This window comes from Solea senegalensis, linkage group LG14, assembly GCF_019176455.1.
Source record: "Solea senegalensis isolate Sse05_10M linkage group LG14, IFAPA_SoseM_1, whole genome shotgun sequence".
Taxonomy (NCBI): Eukaryota; Metazoa; Chordata; class Actinopteri; order Pleuronectiformes; family Soleidae; genus Solea; species Solea senegalensis.
In genome coordinates, this window is record NC_058034.1 from 21921484 (window position 1) to 21944723 (window position 23240).

General features: G+C 41.7%; 2 protein-coding genes across 2 annotated transcripts in view; one reads left to right on the forward strand and one right to left on the reverse strand.

The window, feature by feature from the left end:
• Nucleotides 1-380: 380 nt before the first annotated feature.
• Nucleotides 381-7280, forward strand: LOC122781041 (FRAS1-related extracellular matrix protein 1-like). The gene is made up of 9 exons (XM_044044535.1): nucleotides 381-513; nucleotides 1210-1317; nucleotides 2589-2929; nucleotides 3577-3671; nucleotides 4206-4468; nucleotides 5204-5403; nucleotides 5900-6223; nucleotides 6875-6983; nucleotides 7267-7280. The coding sequence occupies exons 3-9, from the start codon at nucleotides 2702-2704 to the stop codon at nucleotides 7278-7280; spliced, it is 1233 nt and encodes a 410-aa protein (XP_043900470.1). The 5' UTR covers nucleotides 381-513; nucleotides 1210-1317; nucleotides 2589-2701.
• A 4817-nt stretch (nucleotides 7281-12097) lies between these two features.
• Nucleotides 12098-23240, reverse strand: part of LOC122781292 (1-phosphatidylinositol 4,5-bisphosphate phosphodiesterase gamma-1-like) — a 35319-nt gene continuing 24176 nt past the window's right edge. Inside the window, exons 19-32 of the mRNA XM_044044930.1 lie at nucleotides 22449-22632; nucleotides 21831-21908; nucleotides 20711-20814; nucleotides 20539-20635; nucleotides 20387-20453; nucleotides 20119-20285; nucleotides 18833-18929; nucleotides 18516-18740; nucleotides 17605-17750; nucleotides 16659-16773; nucleotides 16404-16565; nucleotides 16235-16323; nucleotides 14767-14951; nucleotides 12098-14518 (exon numbers count right to left, since the gene is read on the reverse strand). Coding sequence (XP_043900865.1) covers nucleotides 14458-14518; nucleotides 14767-14951; nucleotides 16235-16323; nucleotides 16404-16565; nucleotides 16659-16773; nucleotides 17605-17750; nucleotides 18516-18740; nucleotides 18833-18929; nucleotides 20119-20285; nucleotides 20387-20453; nucleotides 20539-20635; nucleotides 20711-20814; nucleotides 21831-21908; nucleotides 22449-22632 — 1777 coding nt within the window. The 3' untranslated portion in view covers nucleotides 12098-14457. The remainder of the gene's footprint in view (nucleotides 14519-14766; nucleotides 14952-16234; nucleotides 16324-16403; nucleotides 16566-16658; nucleotides 16774-17604; nucleotides 17751-18515; nucleotides 18741-18832; nucleotides 18930-20118; nucleotides 20286-20386; nucleotides 20454-20538; nucleotides 20636-20710; nucleotides 20815-21830; nucleotides 21909-22448; nucleotides 22633-23240) is intronic.

A 23240-nucleotide genomic window follows, 5' to 3' on the forward strand; every position in this document is an offset into this window, starting at 1 on the left:
AGACGTCTAAATCATAAATACTGCAGATTTTCACAAGTATGTGTGTCCCAGAGAGACATGGAGACATGGAGAAATAAAGACATGGAGGCTCAGTGACAGGGGGCTATGAAAATAAAAGTCCTGGAAAACTCACTGCACATTTCCTGTCTCTCTCTCTGTCTCTGTCTTTCTCTCTCTCTCTGTGGTTTTGGCATTAGGACTCAAACAGTCTTGGAAACTTGCTCCCTCTCTCTCTTTGTTTCCCCTGTCACACAGTTTTCCCCCTCTTTGCCTCTCTCTCTCCCTCCCTCTCTCTCTCTCTCTCTGTGTTTGTTGTTGGATGCCAGACGTCTCGGGGTGGTGTTGGTGGTGGTGGGGTTTTGAGGTTGGGGGGGCAACGGTAAGCTGTTGAATGGGGGGTGGTGGCAAACGGTGAGTGTGAAGTGTTATGTGTGACAGCATTCCTCTTCCTCTGAGCTGCTGGAGAAGGTGAAGAAGAACAGGAGAAGGAACTCAAGCTCCCAACAACTGGAGGTATGTGCCAGGCAAGCTCACACACTTTAACGTACACTTTTACACACTCTCACACACACACGTGTGCATTTGCATGCCAACACACACCAGGCCTGGAACAAAAAAAGAACCACAGATTTTCCTTCATCTATCATCTCATTCTTCTGCAGCAGGACAAACAGACAAACACTGTATGGACAGGTACACGTGCCTATAGAGCTCCAGGCGTCACGTGACTCACCGTCACCGTTGTTTACACCGTTGTTTAAATTTAAAAAGACCATAAAGCATAGCATGGACGCCACATGATTGACAGCTAGTACAATATTGTCCAATGTTGCAGGTGATGGTGGACGAGCAGTGGTTCCACCCCTGCTACTCAATAAATTGAAGGTTTCCCAGTGATGATCTGATGCCACTTGGTCTGTTTTCACTAGTTGTCCTCGTAGCATTAGTAGCTGTAGTAGAACGACAGTGTCGCCGCGTCTTGTGCTGCTTCACTGTTTAATGGGAGAGCAGTCAGTGCAGTTAAATTTGGATCCAGTTACCATCTAAAGACAGAGCTTGTAAACAGTCAGCGTCAGTGTTCAAAGGGCTGTGTGGGTCTGACTGTGGTCAAATCTGAAGTTAATTATCCCGCTTCATTCAGAAGTGTTTCATTAACCTCAGAGCTGCACTATTCTCTCTCTGTGTGTGTGTGTGTGTCCCATTCAACAGTAGTGAGTCACTTCCAGCAGCAATCACTGCAGCTGCTGGATCATTTAACGTTTAAGGAGTCCAACATTCAGTCGTTTCTGCAGAGGAACCAGACGTCAGGAAGTCCAGGTGAGATTTACTTTTACAAACGAGAACGAGTTCAGAAGAATCAGCAAAGATTGGTATTGTATCAAGTTTTTTTATCCACAAAGAACTGGCATTTGTAGGAGCTGCAAAACGCTATTTGTGGAAAATAAGACACAGTGAAAAAATCTCAAACACGGCCTTGAGTTTTCATGTCTAACCAATACTGATACCAATAACTTTGGGAAAACGATGATTGTCATTGTCTCTTTTAAATGGCAAATATTGGCCTGATTAAAAGGCCCAACCGAGCCAAACGTGGCTGCTACAGCGCCACATACAGGCCTGGCATATGTACCTCAATGTTTGGAGTTGATTTGGGGGAATTTGTGTGTATGATGATATTTCTTGAAAGGACACTGTGTTTACGGAGAACTTCTGAAAAGTTCTGTATCTGTGTGGATCAGATCTAACTCTCACTCAGCTGGCACACAAGAAAACTGAAGCGGGAAGTGACACGCCAACTCCAGCTGCTGAGCTGCTTTGATCCTAAAAAACACACACCTCCCCTCCCCTGCTCCACCCGTCCCATGCCACCTCCAGCACCTCTGCAGGGTCACTCAGATTAACCTCCTGTTCCCGGGGGGCGGGGGGGCTTTAGTTTGAAGTGTAATGGAGGATGAAAGCGTTTTCCGGCCAGAAGTTTGCAGTAGTGAGGAGAGCAGTCGGGCCAGTCAGGTGCATGTTGGGAGTTTTGCTTTGTAGAACTGGAGAAGGATATCTGCTCTTTAAGATTATTTTGTGTTGCATTTTGACTGTTTATGATATCAATCAATCATACTTTATTTATATCTCAAATATAAGCAGAAATGAGGACATGCTGTCATAAATCTGCCAAAATCAGAAACTAGGGGAACAAAAGAATATTAAAATACCTAAATATTAATAAATAAAATGAAAAATAGACAATATTCTCATAAAAGCTTAATAAAAAAGGGTTATACTAATGAAGGTATAACTGACAAAAATAAAAGTACTAAAGCTAAAATGATTAATAAACATTAAGGGTAGACAAAAAATAGAAGATGCTATTAAATGAACTAAGACTGAGCTATAAGTAGACTGAAAAGTTGAAGAACATTAATAGTTTCTGATCTAAATGCACATTGATGTTGAGTAATTGGAGCCTGTTAATACAGAAGAGGATCGGTCCTAGAACTGAACCTTGTGGTACTCCACACCTCAGCAATACCCACACATAAACACCATGTTTTAGCATCTCTATATAAACTGTTTTACTTGTTTCTCTGCTGCAGGTTGTGGTGAGGGATGAGGATGTGGGTGGAGACAGACTGACAGGACAATGTTAAAAAACTGAGACAAGTTTCCCTCAGGACAAACATTTCCTCATCTGAAACTGTGAAACAAAATGGCCGCTGTCACCGTGTGGTCGTGGCTGCTCGCCTTGATGGCGGTGGCGGCCGTCTGTGACTGGACGTTAGTTGTGGTAAACTCGGGTGTGCAGGTCACCAGGGGGCGCTCAGTGTTCGTCACACAGAAGCACCTGAAGATCAACGTGGAGCCGACAGCGGACTGTAAAGTGGAGGTGGTGATGAACGAGCCGGTCACGCAGAGAGTGGGGAGGCTGACACCTCAGGTGAGGACACACCTGCTGTAGTCGTAGTAGTAGTAGCAGTAGCATTAGTAGTAGTAGCAGTAGCAGTAGTAGTAGTAGTAGTAGTAGTAGTAGTAGTAGTAGCAGTAGTAGTAACACAGTAGTAGTAGTAGTAGCAGTAGTAGCAGTAGTAGTAACAGTAGTAGTAGCAGTAGTAGTAGTAGTAGTAGTAACAGCAGTAGTATTAGTAGTAGTAAATTTGTAGTAGTAGCAGTAGTAGTAGCAGTAGTAGTAGTAGTAGTAGCAGCAGTAGTATTAGTAGTAGTAAATTTGTAGTAGTAGCAGTAGTAGTAGTAGCAGTAGTAGTAGCAACAGTTAGTAGTAGTAGTAGTAGCAGTAGTAGTAGTAGTAGTAGTTAAGTTGTTGTAGTAGGGGGTGGAGTGGCTCAGTGTGGCTCAGAGTGGCTCAGTGGTTAAGATCGGTACCCTGTGAGCGAAAGACATCATGGTCGCCATGGTTGCAAGTTCGACTCCACCCCTGGCCTGATTGTACTCAATTCCATTGTAAGTCGCTGTGGATAAAAGCGTCTGCTACATGACATGTAGTAGTAGTTCAGTTGTAGCAGTAGTAGTAGTAGTAGTAGTAGTAGAAGTACACTGTGACGTGTTTTTGCTCTGTGTTGTTTGCAGGTGTTCGACTGCAGTTTCCTTGAGGACGAAGTCAAATATGTCCACAGTGGCAGTCCACTGCTGGACGAGGACACTGTGATGCTCAGAGTCTACAGGTGTGTGTGTGTGTGCTGTCAACATCAGTGAGAACATTAAAGGTGCAGTACGTAACACACACAGTTGATTAAGTCTATCAGCTCCACACGACTCCCTCTGTGTCTCTCCATGCAGCAGCGTTTAGATCGTTCTGCACACAGGAAGTGGTTCATTTTTAATCCAGACGGATGTCTGAAAAAAATGAATGATCAAATTAAAGAATAAAATGCTTAAAAAGGGTGTTTATGTGTGGGTATTGCTGATGCTAGGTCTATGACAACATAGTCCTCCCATCCCAAGCTGTGTCAGCACATTCTGTACTTGAATTTGAGGGAATTGGTTCCTGGAAAGTCCTTGAATTTGATGTCAACCAAGATGTGGGAACCCTGATAATCATATCAGGAGACAGGTCATCTCTGCTTAGGCAGTTTCTCCAGCACACCTGGAAGGGAAGAGTGAAGGAAGAGTGAGGGATACTTCACCAATAAATGTCTTAACAGTTTTTACCCACATCCATGTGACTCACTGTGGTGCTGTGTGTTGTTTCTGTGGAGGTTCACGTCTTCAGAAACACTGGTGGAGACGGTGGTTCTGCCCGTGCGGGTGCTGGACTCAGGTCCTGGTGTGGTGGAGCTGGGCAGTGTTCCTCTGGTGGTTCCTCAGTTCTACGCTCTATCCAACGCCATCGACGGCTCCGTGCTCCGCATCGCGACTTCAGACGACGTGGTCTGCACAGTCAGACTCTTGACCGCCGACGCCAACGTTCCTGCTCTGGGTCAACTGGTGAGGGAGGAGGAGGACGCTGTGCTGAGGAAAGGTACGTCACATTCAGTCACGAGTCACTGTGAATCTTTCCTCTGACGTGTGTTTTATTCCAAGTCTGGAAGGTTTTTCACCTTTAACTCTACAGAGCTCCCCCTGCAGTACAGGAGTACATAGTTTTACTCCACCGTGATTGTGACTGATTCTACGTCAACTCATTTGAACCACAGTGAGCCAAATTAGACCCGGGTTCCCACAGTCCAAAAACAGGCAGATTTGGGGATTAGTCAAATTAGACTCTCTATATTGACCGTAGGTGTGAGATTGAATGACTGATTGTCTCTATGTCCAGGGTCCAGCTAAGATCCCAGCTGTTTACAGTGTAGACAGTTGTTATCAATGCTGGAATAACCATCTTTCCACTGAAGGCAGAAAACATCCAATAGAACCACCTTCAATCTCTAATCTGTGATTGGTCCATTTAATACAGGGTTAAAAAGTGTTGATCAGTGTTTCTCAAACATGGAAAGAAATGATCTCAAATGTCTTGGGTTTGTTCAAAAACCAAAATTATTCATTTTGAGGATTTTATATGTTATAAAAAAAAGAAACCAGAAAATACTCACATTCATGAAGCTGAAAATCACAGAAACAGGTTTTGATTATGAAAAATGTTTGTTCCTATTTAATTGGAACAGATCATTTCCCACCAACCTGAATCTGCGGATGATTGTTGATGTGACAGCTGCTCCTGTTCCCCACCACTGACCTCTCTGTCCACTGTGTCCAGGCAGAGAGACAGCGGCGCTCTGTCCTGGAAACAAACCCTGTCCTCATGACACCAAGGAAGTCCGTTTCCTCAAAACCAGCTGCCAGGACTTCCTGAGCTCAGGTCTGAAGTACCAGCACCTCAGCCCTCCATCCCCGGAGATCGACTACATCCCCATCAGGGTGGAGCTGAGGGAGCAGAACACCCGGACGCTGCTGGAAGTACGACACACGTTCACCTGAATTAACCTGCGACCACATGAAACTTTGTCAGGAAACTTTCAGAGAAGATCTTTTTTTGTGCACGTTTCTGTCGAGTTGGATGTGGATTTAGTCCAAGTGAGATTAGCATGGCAGACAGGTTTATTGGCAGCGTGAAGGTGACATCGCACTTCGGCGTTCTGTTCTCAGCTCTGACGACGTGTCAACAGGAGAAAAGGATCGACTAAATGTTACAACCGTGAATAAAAAAGAAAAGTTTTTTTCTTTTATCTTGTTAACACATTAGACGCGTGTCTTTCTTACAAAGACCTGTCATTTCTAACACATCTGATTGTTTATTTGGGGGTTATCACTGGCACCACAATCATCACAGTCAGCAGCAGCAGTATGTGTTGATTTCTACATCTTCTGTGTATGAGTGTCCTCAGAAAAAAGTAAGCAAACAAAAGGTTTGAGGAAAACACGGCAACTTTATCTTCTCTGTCTCCGTTCGCAGACAGAGGCGGTGTGGTTGCCCGTTTTGATCCACGGCGCGATGCAGAACCAGCCCCCCCACGCCGCCTTCATGGCCTCCTTCATCCTGGAGGTGGACCAGTTCATCCTCACACCGCTCACCACCGCGGCGCTGGACGCCGAGGACCACGAGACCCCGCAGGAGAGGTTGGTTTTCAACATCACCGTCCCGCCCCCCCAAGGCTACGTCACCCACCTGGACGACCACACCAAGCCCGTCAGGTCCTTCACCTGGGCGGACCTCCACGAGATGAAGGTGGCCTACCAGCCGCCCAACAACAGCCAATCACAGCGCAGGAACTATGAGGTACCGTACGTGGCTTTACAGCGCTGACAGATTATTTGAATCATAAAAATGATCATAGAAATAAAAAGATGTATGAGGATAACACGGAGGGTTTCAATGCAGAGAGAAATTAAGATTAGATTAGACAGCAGATGGTATTACACCATGATATAAAATAAGCAATATCAAATACATACAAATGCAAAAAATTTAAATGTGAGATGTTTACATATGTTACACACCTCAATTAGCACCTTAAATTAAAATCATGTGTGACTTTATCTACATTTAAAAAAAATCTAATTGAAGTTTTGTATTTTATTAAGTGGTTTTTTTTTAAATCATTTTATATCAGTTTTCCCCTTGCATGAAAAAAATGATCCGACAACAAGATATGAAAGGAGAAAAGTAAATAGACAAAAATTATTATATTATAAATAAATATGGCCATAACATTTTAAACTAGATAAGATAAGTGGTATATAATGTATATAATGTAAATAATGCAAAGGGGAAACATAAATACAGTTTATCTTATCTTAACAGAACAACATGTTTTTTTGACTGATTCTATGTCAACATATTTGGAGCAAAGTAAGCTAAACTAAGTAAGCTAACAGTATGATTCATTTAAAATATTTTATTGATTTGTGTGTTTGTTTTTATTGTAAGGTGGAGTTCCAGGCTATAGACGGTTCTTATATGACCAGTCCACCCATCCTGGTTCACATCTCCATCAGGACAACAGACACAAACGCGCCCAGAGTCTCCTGGAACATGGGTATGTTCACAATGTTCTTCTATAAATCACTCAAACTGAAACTAAAACTCAACTTCTGTCTCAAAGTACTACTTTAATCACGTGTTTATTTGCATTTCCTGTTTTATTTTGGTGAGCCTGTTCCCCCACTTCCTGTTCCTTGTCTTTGTTTGGTTTTCCCTCCATTTTCCTGACCACGCCCACCTCATGTCCCTGTTGTTTTCACCTGGTCAACCTGTATATAAACAGTCCAGCACATGTTCCTGTAAGACTGTGTTTCTTTTGTTCCGTTCATTTTTCCAAGTGTTTGCTTCTTGATTTTTGGACACGGTTGGTATTTTTCTGGGACTTTTATCTTACCTGCTTCATTGTCTAGTTGGTCTTCTTTACTGTGAATGTCTTTGCCTGCCTGTTTGATTAAAGCATTTATATTTTGAACTAGTGATGGCCCCTCCCCTACTCGGCACACGCTTCGAAGCCTCGTTACGGAATGTCACATCACAATTTGAACTCATACCACTTTTTTCTGACTGAATACAGTGACTTAAAGTTTGAGTACTTACTCAGAGTACTTAGTACTCTGAGTATTTAATAATACCATTACAGCAAAAATATATACAGAAAATAACTAGTACCGCGCGCGGTTCTGAACGGGTTCGAGCCGACCCGCGCGAGTCGCCGTGTGCCACGGCTCCCCGCGCGCCTCGCGCTCTCACCCGTTCATTCACCGCGCGCGGTACTAGTTATTTTCAGTACTAGTTATTTTCAGCGGCGGCGTCCCCGCACATGTCGATCCAAATTTCGGGGGGGATCGGCAACGTATGGCAAAGTTATAGGGCACTTCCTGTTTAAAATGGCCGACTTCCTGTTCGGTCAAATGCGCGTCCGTAAACGTGTTCAGGGAAGTTCCCTTGTCTTACATATCAAGTTTTGTGCAGATCGGACAATCTTAGAGTTGACTTCCTGTTTCGGGCATTCCACTTCCTGTTGGGAGGTCATCTTTTGCAGACATGCTCAGGACAGGTCCCTGGTGTGACATATAAGGTTTCATGCAAATTGGACAACGTACGGCAAAGTTAGCGGGCACTTCCTGTTTAAAATGGCCAACTTCCTGTTCGTCTCTGGAAACATGTTCAGGGAAGGTCCCGTAACTCACATATCTAGTTTTGTGTCAATCGGACAATGCAAGACTTTACTTCCTGTTTCGGGCGTTCCACTTCCTGTAGGGAGGTGACCTTTTACAGACATGCTCAGGACAGGTTGCTGGTGTCACATATAAGGTTTTGTGCAGATCGGACAATGTACTGCAAAGTTAGAGGGCACTTCCTGTTTAAAATGGCCGACTTCCTGTTCGGTCAACGGCGTCTCCGTAAACATGTTCAGGGAAGGTCCCGTAACTCACATATCTAGTTTCGTGTCAATCGGACAATGTAAGACTTTACTTCCTGTTTCGGGCGTTCCACTTCCTGTAGGGAGGTGACCTTTTACGGACATGTTGAGGAAGGGTCTGGGGTCCCACATACTAAGTTTCAAGTGGATACAACAATCCCTGTTGGAGCAGCATCAAAAACTATAAATGTAATTCTGTCTGCTGTCACCAGGGGGCGCTGTATTTGAAAATTAATATTTTCATATAGACGTGTTCAGGGCCGGACTGTCATCAATCCTTGCAAGTTTGGTTCAGATCGGACCAGGATTGGCAAAGTTGTTACAGTTTGTTTTTTTAGAATTTTCTACCACCACCAGGAGGCGCTGTTTTCAAAATGTACCGTTTCAGCAACACAGTCGTCTTCAGGAACTAACCATCATCAACTATAGCAAGTTTGGTTGGGATCAGACCTTCCATCGCAAAGTTATAAGAGTTTCATTGTCTGTTGTGAAAAATTATTATTATCTCCAACTTTGGCGCCCCCTATCTCGTACGCCATACAATATTTTTAAAAGCTTTTGATAACTTTTGATGCTCAACTCGTCCACATTGATCTCACCAAGTTTGAAGGTGATCGCACAAAAGCTCTAGGAGGAGATAATTGAAATACAAGCTCTCATACTGTCTGCTGTCAACAGGGGGCGCTGTTTTCGAAATTGAATATTTTCATATAGACGTCTTTAGGGCCGGACTGTCATCAATCCTAGCAAGTTTGGTTCAGATCGGACCAGGATTCGCGAAGTTGTAGCAGTTTGATTTTTTGTCCCAAAAATCCGACTTTGCGTCGTTGCCATGGCAACACCGTTAAACGATTTGTCGTCATATTGATCACGCATCATCTACCATGTGTTTTGACTGTTGTCACTAATTTTGAGTGCGGTACGATTATCTGTGTAAAAGTTATTCCCGAAATCGTAAAAAAACTTTTTTTTTGTGTATTTTCTTTCACCACAAGGAGGCGCTGTTTTCAAACTTCACGGTTTTTTCATAGACGTCTTCAGCCATGGCCCATCATCAATCGTAGCAAGTTTGGTTCGGATCGGACCTTCCATCGCAAAGTTATAAGAGTTTTGTTTTTCTGATGCTAAACATCAGAATCATCACGAACTTTGCCGCCCCCTCTCTTGCGCGCCATGCGACATTTGAAAAAACTTTTGATACCGTGAGCTCCTCAACTGGTCCACAGGGACCTCACCAAGTTTGAAGGTGATCGCACGAAAACTCTAGGAGGAGTTAGTTCAAATACCATTGCTGCTAATTCGCCAAAATCGCCAAAAAATGGCCAATCAACCCAAGATGGCGGATTTCCTGTTGGGTTTGGATCATGGTCATAATGTAATTTTTTCTTCATCCTGACCCACTACACATGTGTACCGAATTGCGTGCATGTGCGATATTTGTGTTGGTCATGGTGAATTTGGACAGGTGGCGCCGCACTTATTGGCCCCTCCCACATTCAATTTTCGACGCACATTCCCCGAACCTTTTTCAGACGTAAATTTACACCAGGATTTATGCGGTCACAAAAATTGGTGAGTTTTGGGGTATGGGAAAGGCCTCAAAAAGGCGATTCATTTGGGGTAGTATGTTGTCCAAAATGTGTCAAAAAAATTATAGTATAGTATGTCTTCCAAAATCACTCAAAAAAGTCATTGTATAGTATGTCATCCAAAATCATTTAAAAAAGTCATGTTGTCCAAAATGTGAAAAAAGTCATAGTATAGTATGTCGTCTGAATTGTATAGTATAGTATGTCTTCCAAAATTTGACAAAAATGTCATAGTTTAATATGTCTTCCAAAATGAGTCAAAAAAGTCATAGTATAGTATGTCGTCCAAAATGAGTCAAAAAAGTCATGTTGTCCAAAATGTGAAAAAAAAGTCAGTATAGTATGTCGTCCGAAATGTGACAAAAAAAGTCATATGTCAGTCCAAAATGTGACAAAATGTCATAGAAGCTCGTATGTCGTCCAAATGAAATAAAAAGTCATAGTATAGTATGTTGTCCAAAATGTGTCAAATAAATTATAGTATAGTATGTTGTCCAAAATGTGTCAAAAAAGTCATAGTATAGTAAGTCGTCCGAAATGAGTCAAAAAAGTCATAGTATAGTATGTTGTCCAAAATGTGACAAAAATCTCATACTTTAGTATTTAGTAATTTTTTAAAAAAGGCATAGTTTAGTATTTCATCATTGGTTTCAAACTCATAACCTCAGACATACAAGTCTGACTCTTACAACAGAAGCTATTTATACTGAGCCGCATAAACGGTTTGTTGTAAAATAAAGTTTTTAAAGTGTGTGAAATTCACTTCATTTTAAGACTAGAACTCAGTTATTCCAAAAATTGAACCATTGAATTACGAAGACAAACTGTCTGAGCCTTCATCAGTTAACCTATTTCATGTGATCCTCTGTCTCTGTCTGGAAATCCACCAGCGCTGAAGATAGTCCAGTGGACAAGGACATCGCATCACCACTCACAACTTTGTGGGTTCAAATCCCACTGGAGCTGTGTGTTCATGTCAGCAAAGACGAGTCGTCTGATGAGCGAAGAAAACGCGTTAAAATGGAAATAGCTTGGGGTTTTGACGAGTGGTTGTACGAGATTCTGAAACAAACTCAACACTGTAATACAGGGTAACAAATCTCAAAGTGCCACAAAGACAGTTTTTCAGTAAAGACAGTTTAGTATGTCGTTCAAAATTAGACAAAAAAACACAACCTGACAAAGTGGCCTAATGGATAAGACTGGTCTCCTTAGCCAGGGATTGTGGGTTCAAGTCCCATCTGAGGTGAACTTCATTGGGGCAGCTCAGTCATCGTATGGTAAGGCATCCAAAATCGCACAAAAGTCATAGTTTAGTACAGGGGTAGCAAATTATGATTTAAGGAGGTCATGCACAGGTCCGCAGCATCATCGTGTTTAAGATGCGTTATAATTTAGTTATACATTACAATTAATTTATATATATATATATTGAAGTAACATTGTCATTATGTGAAGTCAAGGACTTTATTCCAGTCCAGACCCTTTACCCAGATTTAAAACATAGTGAAGTACAGTAACTTCCACAAAATAAATATATTTAAGTAAAATTACACATTTCAAAAATGACTTTAACAATTACAAGTACACAAAAAACACCTAGTCAATTACGACAACGCGAGTAAATTTAAATTTCCCACTTCCCACCTCTGGTTTTGACCTTCAATATTACTTAAACTTCAGGGGAATGAACTTTGGTGTGTTCTTTTTGGGTTTTCTCTCAGAAATAAGGTTGAAAAATGCAGGTTGACCTCTTTCAAAGATAAATAAAATATTCAATTCAAACTGGTTAGGGTATGGTGTGTGTGTGCTGTGGTTATATTTTCAGTGTCAGAAGGTTTAACCCTTAGAGACACATTTTGTGTTTTTGATTTAATTTCTAGCATATCTTTTAATTTTTTCATGCATATTGTTTAATTTCAAACTTTGTCTTGTATACGATATGAACTAAAATACTCACACTAACGCACCTGTGGACAAAAATGTGCTCGTTGAAAAAATTTTTTTTGATCCTGCTCAAATACAAAAGTATAAAACATGAATTTTCTTATTTCTCCAACTCATTTGAAGTTTGAGCTCTGAGGCATATCCATCCCAGTGACATCATTTTTACCATATATTATGGCAAATGGAGAAAAATAACGCTACAGTCAGACGTACGTCCAAGAGTTTTATTATATGAAAACTTGCACAGGATTTGTAACCCAGAGTAATAATACTGGACAGTTATAGCATAGATACAGAGAGAGAGAATAAAAAAAAAAAAACACAACTTGAGTCAAATGGCTGTCGGACAAAGAGGAGGACGTTTGCATAGAAGTCCGTACACCTGGTGCGAGGAGAGAGCGAGAGGACTTTTAAAGGGGAAGCTCCAAGTAAACAATATTTATTAATATACATAAAGATTTTTTCAGTCATATTTTCTTCTGTTACAACAGGATCTGCACCTGCTGCATGATAAATAAAAGTAATTATATACAAAAAGAGAAAATGAGAAGTCGCTAATGATTTAGAGATGAAGCCATGCAGTCATCAATCAATCAATCAAGATCCAGATCTAGATCCAGAGCCGGCTGTCAGACAATGAGGAGCTGGTCCCGGTCGCGCAGTTCAGATGTGAGGTGTGAAATATTAGCTTTTCCACTACACAGTTCCAGCAAGACTCAGCTCGGCACGGCTTTGCTCTACTGGGTTTTTTTTGCGTTTCCATTAAGGATAGTACCTGCTACTTTTTTAGGGCACCAACAGACTGCCAGTTACAAACAAACCCTGGGAAAAAAAACTCATAAATGCAGAAATCTTGTAAAAAACAGACCCTCCAAAAAAAATCTTGTAAAAACAGGCCCTGAAAAAAAAATCTCGTAAAAACAGGCCCCGAAAAAAACCCTGGAAAAAAAACATGGACCACAAAAAAAATCTCGTAAAGTCTGGTGTATTTAGCGACAGCACTGCTGAAAGTCGGCCACGTTCAGTGGTATTTCAGCTCAGTGACTGTTGCTCCACTCATGCAGGAAATACTGAACGTTTCAAATTGATTCTAAAGATTCAGTACATCTGTGCCGTACTGAGTCGTGCTGGAACTGTGGAAAAGCACCAAAATAGAGGTGTGTGTGGGGGGGAAAGGTAGTGCTTGACTAGTTTTTCTGTGATAGCCCTTTGTTTTGTGTCCAGTCAAAGTGAAAACACCTCAGTCCTTCATTTAAAGTGAAATCCAGGAGACTCCTCCTCCTCCTGCTCTGGTGCCTCTTTGAAGGTAGCGTTCATGAGTTTAAAGCCCTTTAAAGAGAAGTTATGAAAAGACCTTCACAGCACGGCGTGGGGACAAACTTTACGGTCCAGTTTGTGACCGGCGCCTGAACAAGACCTCGGCCCTGATTGTGTCAACGTCTTTGAATCCCTTCAAACCCATTTCATGAGTAGTAGTCAGAGCTAGAAGAGTAGATTCTCCTCTTCTTCTTCTTCTTCCTTTTGTTTATAAAGTAGTTTTCAGTCTTCTGCTTCCTGAAACAGTAAAGGAACTATAGTTCTACAAACTGCAACATTAAAGGCACATACATGATATTTCTTTTTATTTATTTTTTGCTACGCATGCCCTCTGCTCCCGTTTTCCTTTCAGGAATCAAAGTTTTTTTGTATTTTCTTCTTTTAACCTGAGTTTTCTTCTCCCTTTTATCCTGCCGGGTAGTTGTTTTTTTTGTCTTACTGGAGTCTGAACACAGGACAAGCTCATTGTACAGTTTTTATTTCAGCTCTGTAGCACCGCGTGCCATCAATGCAACTCTGTGTTTTCCTAACTTCCTAACAGCTAAAAACAAACCTGTTCTTTCTTCAGTGTATTGTAGATTAGTGTACTGCACAATTAATCAAAAAAAACTGCAAAAATATCCGAATGGAAAGACACTGAAATTCTGGCTTATGTATTTTAAAAATCTGAATTCTAACGAATTCTAACTTTGGGCCAAGTCTAAGGCTAAAAGTGCTTCTGTGAAACGTCAAATTATCACAATTATGATTATTTTTTGTGTGAAAATGATCAGTGAGATTCAAAATTATAATTACTAACAACTGGAAAGCATATTTAAGTTGCAATATTGGACAAACTAATATAAGTCTTTTACGATTTCATGCAGCTCTACTCGACGCTGCATTCACACTTCCCTGATTTCCTTATTTCCCCCAATTTTTCATTGTAGCATTAAGGGAACATTAAGGGAACATTAAGATTTTTTTCCCCTTTAAACAATTAAATCATAAATAGGGTATCAGGTTTTTTTGGCAAATGAAATTAAATAATGTAACAATTAACTTTCTACTTCGTCTTTGTTGTTCTTTGTCACTTCCTGTTTCATTGTAAAAGGATCGTGTTCTTCTTCCTCCTCTCAGTCATCGGTGGATTTCTCTTCTGTTTTTGTTTTTTATCTTTAGGTCATCACTGATGACAGCAACTCATTTCCAGGCACCTTTTGACTTGTTTTGATTTTTTTTTGGAGTTTATCGCTCTCCGGTGGTGGGGAGGATTAACTGCGCTTTGCTGCCACCTGCTGCCTCAGCTTCTCCCGCCGCTTCTTCTCCACCAGCCTGGAAAATAAAGGATGGGAAAAAATGTATTATTCTTTCTTTTCTTTTCTTTCTCTTTTGATGTTTTTCTGTGAAAATAAAGTTATTTTTTGTTTAAACGTGCCGAAAGGCATTAAAAATATAAAACTAACGTCGTCACTCGCAACCTTTTAAGATATTTCATCCACAGTGATATGAAACAGATTTGCAGAGTCACTGCATATAAAGACAGGTGGTCTCTAAAGCTGTTTCTTTTCTCCTTCACTCACCTGCGGTTTCGAGCCTCCACCAGTTCACTCAGCTGGTCCTGAGCCGCTCTCAGCTCCTCCACACTCTGCTGGTAGCTGAGGTCGGCTGAGCCCGACCTCTCCAGCAGCGACACCTGCGTCGACAGCTCGCTGGTTCGATCCCGCAGCAGCTGGATGGACGTGTACAGGTTCTCGTCATCTTCCTCCTGTAAGCGGCACAAACGTGGGTCAGTGTCGGGCCCGAGCTCATGTAGGAGGATAATAATTGGGATTGTACTGAAACTTAACACCGAGCGCATCGCAGACGACAGATGACCGTAATTACGCAACGGTTTGTGCTATCGGAAAAGTTCCAGCGGTTTCTGAAAGTTGAGTTTGACTATAACGGTCATTTTAATGTTGCGCTGCTGCAGTCGTGTATTAGATGAGCTTTTATTCGACTATGTTGACGAAAGCCTCCTTCCTGGTGAGTAGGGCTGTAATCAACCAAATAAATTCTTGGTCGACTGAAGCCCTGAAATTTCAACTCAAAATCAACTAGTCGAGGGGGGGGCTGACGGCTCTGAAAGTGTTTTGCATCACGTGCATCTCCGCAATATCATAGCACATGATTTACGAAAATATACTATATACTATACTATACTACGTTGATATCAGCGCGATATCAACTGTTGAGGAATATTTCGATGATCTGTCTCACATGTGCATGTCCTCACACAGAGCGACACTGAACATAGGAGACACAAATAGATTGCTGCTATTGTCTGCAGTTAAATAACAAATCAATGATTATTAGACTAAAACATTGAAATATGCCAATTCTGATATGATCATGAACTCAAAACGGACGGAGCAACGTAACAAAGACAAGTTAGCTTACTGTTTTTATATGATATGTTTGTAGTCGAGCTGTGATATGAAAACTGTTGCTGGCAAACTTTGACTTTTTTTTATCTATTTTTGTAAAATGCTGCCACACTGCTTATGTCTTTGACATGGATGTTAGAGGACGACTGACTGTAGCTCAACATTAAATAAAACCACCAGACGTTCTGTAGTCTTTCTGTCTCCTGTGGGTTGGGCTAATCCAAAATACTGAAAACAAGGGGGGTGTTCTCTGCAGACACGCTGTTACCTGTGGAAAAGGGGTGCTCTGAAAACACCCCCATTAGCGCTTGGTACATTCCTCCAGATGAAATCAAATTAAGACTGTATGAAATTAACATGTCAAAAAGTCGACTTTGATAAATCGACCAGTCGACCAGGACTTTACAGCCCTACTGGTGAGTGTAGGCCACTGTAGTTCCCTGATAGGAAGGAAACAGGCAGACGAGTCGAATTATTCAATGTCATCAATTCTTACTCATTAGACCTTAATTACAGTATTTATTGACTTCCATTAAATCATCTCGCTTTCAAATGATAACATGTAATCTGAAAGCAACACTGTGAGATTGACTTCATCAATATAAGACGATCACATCCAAACCTTTGCGTTGACAATCTCGATGTGGACGAGCAGCGACGACAGCTCCATCTCCTCGCTGTAGCTGTTCCTCAGAGGGACGCTCCTGTAGCCTGTGAACACATCCTTTATTCACTCATTCACTCACTCAACGCACAGCGAGTCGATGAGAAGGAATTAATGGAACGCTCACCTGTTCGGAGCAGACGGACAGGATAGGTGGCCTGAGCCAGGAAGTTGGGGTCACTGAACATGTCCTCCTCGTAGACGGTGAAGCGCAGGAAGGAGAAGGTGGGATTATGGATGTCGAACACAAACTGCTTCTGCACCCACACGGGATTAAGGCCGTTATCAGCTGAGAGGGTAGAAAAAAAAAAGAGAGGTTAGTGTAAACAGCAGGGGGCAGTGTTGTGGCAGCAGCAGCAGCCTCCCATCGTCGTCTTCTTACCCACGACGTCAGTCTTGCACTTGCAGCTGTCGTAATCAGCGCCGCAGATCTCCACCTCCACGAAGGGACAGACGATGCTGCGGCCGTTTTTAGGCAGATGACGAGCACCGAGCACCTGAAGGGAGACAAAAAAACCTCTCTCTAGTTCTCTCTCAGGTTGTGAGATTCTGGTTATTTTGCGGTTCCCCTTTATTGTCCAACCGGTTCTCACATGATCATGAACTCATCTGTGAAAGGAGAAATATGGCCTCGGGTCACAGGAACAGAAAGATTAGTAAATCAGTTCAGTGTGGGTGTGAATGACAGTAAGTGTTTGAACTAAACTATGCAAGAAATATAAGGAATAAGTGTTATTTTCATCGTACATCGCTGGTTTTAGTGCTGCAACTAACGATTGTTTTCATCATCGATTAATCCAGTTATATTCTACATTAAAGGAGTCATCGTTTGGTTTAGAAAACGCTGAAAAATGTTGATCAGTGTTTTTTAAACCTGGAAATGATGACGATTGTTTTTGTATTCACATTGAAGAAGCTGAATAATCAAAGAAACTGGTTTTAATTCTTTAAAAAAAACACATCGATGAATCAAGCAATTGTTTCAGCCCTAACTTTAATTTATGAAGTTATTTTTAGGTGAGTTTCCCACTTATTTTAGTCAGAAGTTTGTATTCTTTTAAAAGGTCTCATTATTTGCTTCATTTTAAAATATCGTCAGTCTGAACAGAGATGTTTCCTTCTCAAACTCACAATCCTAACCCATTACCTGTGGTTCTTTAATTAATTGATAGATTAATTCTAATTATTGCTGCCTTTTGCTCTACAAACTGTACCTGTCGTCTGATTCGCTGCCAACTGACTTCTTAAAACAACTGACGTCCCAGTGTCATAAAGGTTCAAGAAACAAACGACAGACACGCGAGCTGAAGGTCTGATCCCGCTCTCACCTGTAGCTGGATTGTAATCGGCTCCACGCGCAGAGTGTCCTTGTCGAAAGGGTCGAAGGCGTCCTCCCTCATGATGTCGGGCTGGGGGACGTAACCGCTGCCTCCTCCGAGCATGAACAAGGCCTGGTTCAGCTGCATGGGTTTGTCTGCACACACACAGTTTAGGAGACAGACGTGATGAACGTGTGTGTGCGTGTGCGTCCATCGTAGGACCTGAAACTCTTTCACAGGCACATTTGTGAGCAATGGACGGAGGAGGGGACAGAGTTAAAGGTGACACAGCTTCTCGTGCAGAACGGAGCAGAAACGGGAACATGGGAAGGGATGTGCTTTTACGTGCGATGTTTTATTCTGAAAGCTAAACCCAAAGTTTTATTTTACTACTTCCTCTCCCGCTCGTGCTGCCGCGTCATCCGCCAGAAATACAAGTGCTGCGTATCCACGCGGACCCGACACGCAGCCGCTCGCCACCGGTGACCTTTGACACGTTGACTAGAATGGATGCGTTGTTGTGCAGTGGAAGCTTCTCTTTGTCTCTTTGTTAGCGTAACATTTAATGCTTCATGCTGCAGTTTGTACAACGGAGCGATGCAGGAAAAAGGGAACTGAAAAAGTAAAATAACCAAAAGTAACGCAAACCAGCGTGTCGCTTACTGCACTTCAAAATAAAAGCACCTGCAGTTCCATGTTTTCATGAACACATTCTTTCACATTCACACATGCAGGATTTTAACAGTTTAAAGCAGCTAACTTCATAATCATATTATTTAATTATGTTAACTTCAAGGCAACAATTAATAATACGATATGTGCATCAGCTCCCACGTTGGGCTGGAGACCAGTGTATTTTGGGTGTGAGACTCCTAGAAAGACCCTGGTTCACGCCCCTGCACAGACACGCAGACACTGACCTGGGGTCTGAAAGTTGAGTGCGACCAGCTGGGAGCCACAGATCCACATGGGCAGCGGGTCGTAGTTAGACGAGTCCAGTCTCTGTCCTCGGGGGTAAACTCTGGAGAGCTGGCGGCGGTTGTACTGCAGGAAGCGCTTCCCTCTGCTGCGCGTCGCAAACTTCTCCGCCTTCGTCTCCGGGAAGGACGACATGTCCCGGTAACACGCCCGCTCCGTCCCAATCTCTGCGGACCCGCGACAGATTTCAGAGAAAACGAATGAGACGCAGGGAAACTAAAGGGAACGAGGGAAATGAAAGTGAAGGACGAGTCTTTACTGTCTTCGTTGAAGGGGACGGGTCTGCAGTAAACCACCAGCTCGGACAACTCCACCGCGATCTTTTTCCTCCTCTCCATCTGTTTCTCCTCCTGCATCTGTCACCGTGGAAACAACACGACGACAAGGGTGAGTCACAGCTGATGATAAATATTAACGAAGACAAAGATTTTAAAGAAAATATGCATAATCTGCATGTGTTTCATGTACTTTTGTTAGGTTTGAAATGGAAATTTAAGTTTAAATCATCATCAGGAAACATTGGAAAAGTGACTGTGACAGTTCTGCAGAGTTAGATGATTTGTTGGTTCATTGTTAAAATAAGTTGTAATGTAATACAATGGTACACAGATGTATTTTTACTGCGTAAAAAGGTGTGTGTGTTACCTTTTTACAACCTTGTATAAAGACTGACCTTGTTAGGACCAGTAGTCCTTATAGTGACCAAAACCTGGTCCTAATGAGGCAAAACCGGAACTGGTTAATGAGGATTTGTTTGCGCTGTACATGAATGAATGGAAGTCAATGCAGAACAAACCTGTGTGTGTGTCTGTGTGTTCGTACTTTATATCTTATATATATATTTATATGTGAGGACATTTTGTCTGGGACCCACAATTTCAAAGGCCTTTTTCAGGGTTAAGACCTGGTTTTAGGGTTAGGGGTCAGGGAATAGGGGTGTGGGGGGAAAAATATAAATTCTCAATCGATTCAAAATGTCCAAATTCAGATAATTTGAACGTTAAATCACGTAAAATAGACACTTTATGGAGAGGGAAACATAACAAAGACGCATGGAGCCGAGATACAGCGACGCTATATCACTGTCACAGCGATCGCGACACATGACAATGAAACAATGACACACGTGATGCTTGGAAATCGGCTGCCACCGTATCGTACGTCATGTTACATGTGCTCCAAACAAGAGCAATGAATGGATGAATGAATGAATGAATGAATGAGAGCCACACGGGTGCTAATGACGCTGAGCTGTTAAAAGCACGTAAAAGCACGATTCAGTTGAAATTTGTTCATAAATATGTGAATTGTTACTTCTTTACAATGCAGTTAAATGATTAAATGAATGTTTAATGAATGATAATGGAAATGATTTAAACTCTTGTTTCTCATCACTCTTGTGGTGAGTGAGACAACGACTTTCAAAAGGCTCCTAAAGTTTCCCACCCCTATCAGGGAATGCCTTATATCTCTGTTGTGTCCTCACTAAGATATAAAAACACGTGTGTGTGTGTGTGTGTGTGTGTTGTGCAGCGTCACACTGACCCGTGCGTCTGCGTTGTGTGTGGCCTCCCTGATCTTGCTGACCCAGGTGTTCAGATCCTCCTGAGTGTCCGCCGCGACGTCCAGCATCTGCACCGGGTGAGAGGAGAGGTGCTGCGAGTGGATGGTGAAAACAAAGGGCCTGGAGTTTTTACCGTCTTTGTGGACCACTGGACAAACACGTGGCAAAAGAGGAAGAAGAGAAGTGTAAATAGCCACAAAAATGGGGTTAAACACAGTTCAAAGAGGCTTTTTAATCACTTGGACTCACCCACGTGGCAGGTAGGTACATCGATGAAACCCTTGAGGAAATTACCCAGAGGGCTGTTCTCTGTGGACTGAGACAAACGAAAAAACAGACTTGTGTTACAACAGCGAGATAATCCTCTTTAAAAGACGGTCCACGTGTCAACAAACACCCACCACTTCGTCCAGTTCTCTGGTGGGAGAACTGGGAACCACCTCCACGTAGTTTGCAGGGAACCACAGCTGCTTCTTCCCGCCATAATCTCCCCGCCACCTGAAGACAAGCGACACGTTAAAGACGAGCTCCTGCACACGTACGGTACGTAGATCCTCACACAGACTCACTCACCAGCCTCCCTCCTGCTTGTCCACGTTGAGGATCAGAGCCTGTTTGGGGAAACAGAGCTCGTCTTCCCTCTGAGCCCGATAATCGTACAGAGCTTTGACCGTACACTGAAACACAGCAGCGGCGAGCAACACGGGAATACTTAGTCATAGGAACAGAGTAGAGAATATTACAATATTATATATTTAAATACAATACAATATACTACATATAAAATCTCATATTTTTGTCACATCAGCATTATTATTATTGTTATTGTTGTTATTATTATTATCATTATTATTATTGTTGTTGTTGTTATTATTATTATCATTATTATTATTGTTGTTGTTGTTATTATTATTATTGTTGTTATTATTATTATTGTTCAGGACTTTGAAAAGATTGGGCAAGAGTTTGTTTGGAATCATAAACACTGACGAGCAGGAAATCATCTCTTTTCTGGACTGGAGGAGGAAATGGCTGGTAATGGTCAACGCTGGTTACATCAGTGTTCTGTTTAATAATAATAAATTAGATAAAGATAAAAAAGAATCTCATAATATTACGACTTTATTCTCGAAATATTACGACTTTATTCTCAAAATATTACGACTTTATTCTCAAAATATTACTTTATTCCCGAAGGATTCCAGTTTTTTTTCTCTCCAGTTTGACCCTAATACTCTGTTGTATGTAAGTGATTAAAAAATCTTTAAAATTATATATATACTTAAAATATGTTTGATTGTGAAAAAAACACATTAGCTGTTGTTTTTAAAGGTTAAAATAATCTGTATTTGTGTAATTTGATGTGATTTTATATCTAATTCCATCCTGATTTCATATTAATCACGCGTCTGCCTCTGAGCCAATAAAGTCAATTCTCATCTTATGTGTGAAGCACTTTTCAGTTAATTCCAAAACAGTGGAGGTGCAATGCTGCCACCTTGTGGCAGAAAATAGTAAAAGCAGCAAAGCACCATTTATCTTTTCAACCAGCTATTTCAGGGAGGTGACAGAAATATGTATTTTTTTCTGTCAAACACACCTTTCATATATCAACGTGACCTCTAACCTCTAATTTCAGAGTGACCTCCAAGTTAAAATACATCAAATATTGAATATTCAGGGTTTCACTCACCCGTGCTGTGGGCATCTTATTGGCCTCCACGTAGAAATGAGGAGTTCGGACTTCATACAGAGCTCCATAGTCGAGCTCCTGACGAACACACACACACACACAAAACCCAATAATAATAACAATAAAGACAAAGATGAAGAAGAATGTATTTGTCCTTCTAGTGTAGACGTTGTTGACTGTGCTGTTTCCTGTTTTATTTTGAAACATACATTATCAATTTCTTACATGTGGACTTACTTCCTGTCATTGTTTAAGTTTAATTCCACGCCCGCCTTGATTACATCACTTCTGTGCTTCGTTTTCAATTTTCATAAGTCTGACATTTTGACTATTATAAAATATATATATAAATAAATAAATAAATAAATAAATAAATAAATAAATAAAGAAATAAAGAAATAAAACAGCATAAATTCTGAGATTAAAGTCACAATTCTGTCTGTAATCTCAGAATTCTGACTTTTTTCAGGCGACATCTAAAAAAAAAAAAATGAAAGAAAGAATGACTCCTGTAACTATTAAACCGGACTTGATTTAATTCTATAGTGTTATTGATCAGTGCTGAGTGTGTGTTCTCTAAACCTCCTCCTGATGTCCTGATGTGACTGGCTCACTCACCGTGGTGCCCATGCGGTCCAGTGTGTCCTCGTTGATCGGGTAGCGCAGCCTCATCTTGCGGTAAAGAGGATGTTTCTCGTAGTAGCTCACCAGATCCACCAGACTCTCAAACTCTGCCGAGCTGCCGAGCATGAAGAGACGACCCTCCTGCTGGATACGGCAGTGTTTGATCTTACCCTCCGCCCTGAACACACACACACACACACACACACACACACACACACACACAGGGTATTTTGTCTGTATAATATGATGAGGTCAGGTCAGTAAAACTCGACATGACACAACATACTCATCAATAAAAAAAAATAATAGGTAAGACAAGAGTACTGTGTTCAACAAAACATAAGCCAGGGCTGTTCCACTTCAGAAGCCCGGGGGCCGAAAAAGTGTTGGCTTAACTAAAAGGTTTATAGCAAATATTAGTATAGTATATTGCTACAAGGAATAAAAATAGCCAAACATATCCCATGTTTTATACTTTAATGTGGCATTTTAATCAAATCCAGACAGCAGGGTCACTTGACTGTGTTGTAATGATGTTAATCGTACCTGGACCCGATTAAATGGAGTCCCTGAACTCAAGGGGGCAGGTTTGCATATGGACAGTGTCCCCGCTTATATTTGGAGAAAGCCAGATTGTCCCTACTTATATTGGAGCCAATGTGCGGCGATGCTGTGAGAGGAGAGCGAATTTTTTACGAGCGTCAGTGAATGCATCACAGCCGAGCAGAAGCATCGCTGCAAGTCACGGAGGAGACGAGAGAGAGAGAGAGAGAGAGAGAGCGTGCA

What these genes read in the sequence shown, in the direction of transcription:
- LOC122781041 (XM_044044535.1), top strand. Translation starts at nt 2,702, where the DNA reads ATGGCCGCTGTCACCGTGTGGTCGTGGCTGCTCGCCTTGATGGCGGTG. An exon ending in GTGATGCTCAGAGTCTACAG is followed by an intron (nt 3,672 to 4,205) that starts GTGTGTGTGTGT and finishes GTTTCTGTGGAG; the next exon opens with GTTCACGTCTTCAGAAACAC. An exon ending in ACACCCGGACGCTGCTGGAA is followed by an intron (nt 5,404 to 5,899) that starts GTACGACACACG and finishes CTCCGTTCGCAG; the next exon opens with ACAGAGGCGGTGTGGTTGCC.